We start from the raw sequence: 518 nt of genomic DNA, 5'->3' as shown, positions 1-518 counted from the left end.
AAAAAAAAAAAAAAAAAAAAATATAAATATATATATATATATATATATATTTTAATATATATAATATCTCATTTATATCTCTTGGTTTGTAAAAAAAAATATTTTTTTTTTTATTTCATACCTGTTCTATGCCAGTTTTTTTTATCTTGACTAAAATCCAGTTTGGTAACAAAATCCAATGTACTTTCCTTGGATAGCTAAAAAGATAAAATAAAATAAAATAAAATAAAACAATAACATATGGCATAATATACATATATATATATATATATATATTTATATTTATTTATATAATTAATATATTATAATATAATAGATTATTCGTGCTTACATTATTTTTCAAAAGTTTAATAGAATTAGCCACAATTGTAAAATATTGGTTGAGTCTTTTTTGATTTTCTAGCTTTCTCAATATGTTATCTCTATTATCTATTATGTTGTAATGAGTCATTAATTCTTTGTCATCAATTGGAACAAGTACTCCTATAAAGAAAATATAAAACATAAAAGAAATATAT

General features: G+C 17.4%; 1 protein-coding gene across 1 annotated transcript; it reads right to left on the bottom strand.

The window, feature by feature from the left end:
- Positions 1 to 121: 121 nt before the first annotated feature.
- On the bottom strand, positions 122 to 483 carry PGSY75_0015900 (hypothetical protein; the record flags this gene model as incomplete). The annotated part of the gene is made up of 2 exons (XM_018783296.1): positions 122 to 197; positions 332 to 483. Coding segments are annotated over 2 exons (228 nt in total), but the record flags the coding sequence as incomplete, so codon positions are not given.
- Between the last annotated feature and the right edge of the window lie 35 nt (positions 484 to 518).

Source organism: Plasmodium gaboni, assembly GCF_001602025.1.
Source record: "Plasmodium gaboni strain SY75 chromosome Unknown, whole genome shotgun sequence".
NCBI classification, from domain to species: Eukaryota; Apicomplexa; class Aconoidasida; order Haemosporida; family Plasmodiidae; genus Plasmodium; species Plasmodium gaboni.
The sequence above is the reverse complement of the archived record's forward strand: the minus strand, read 5'-3'. Positions and strand labels throughout refer to the sequence as shown.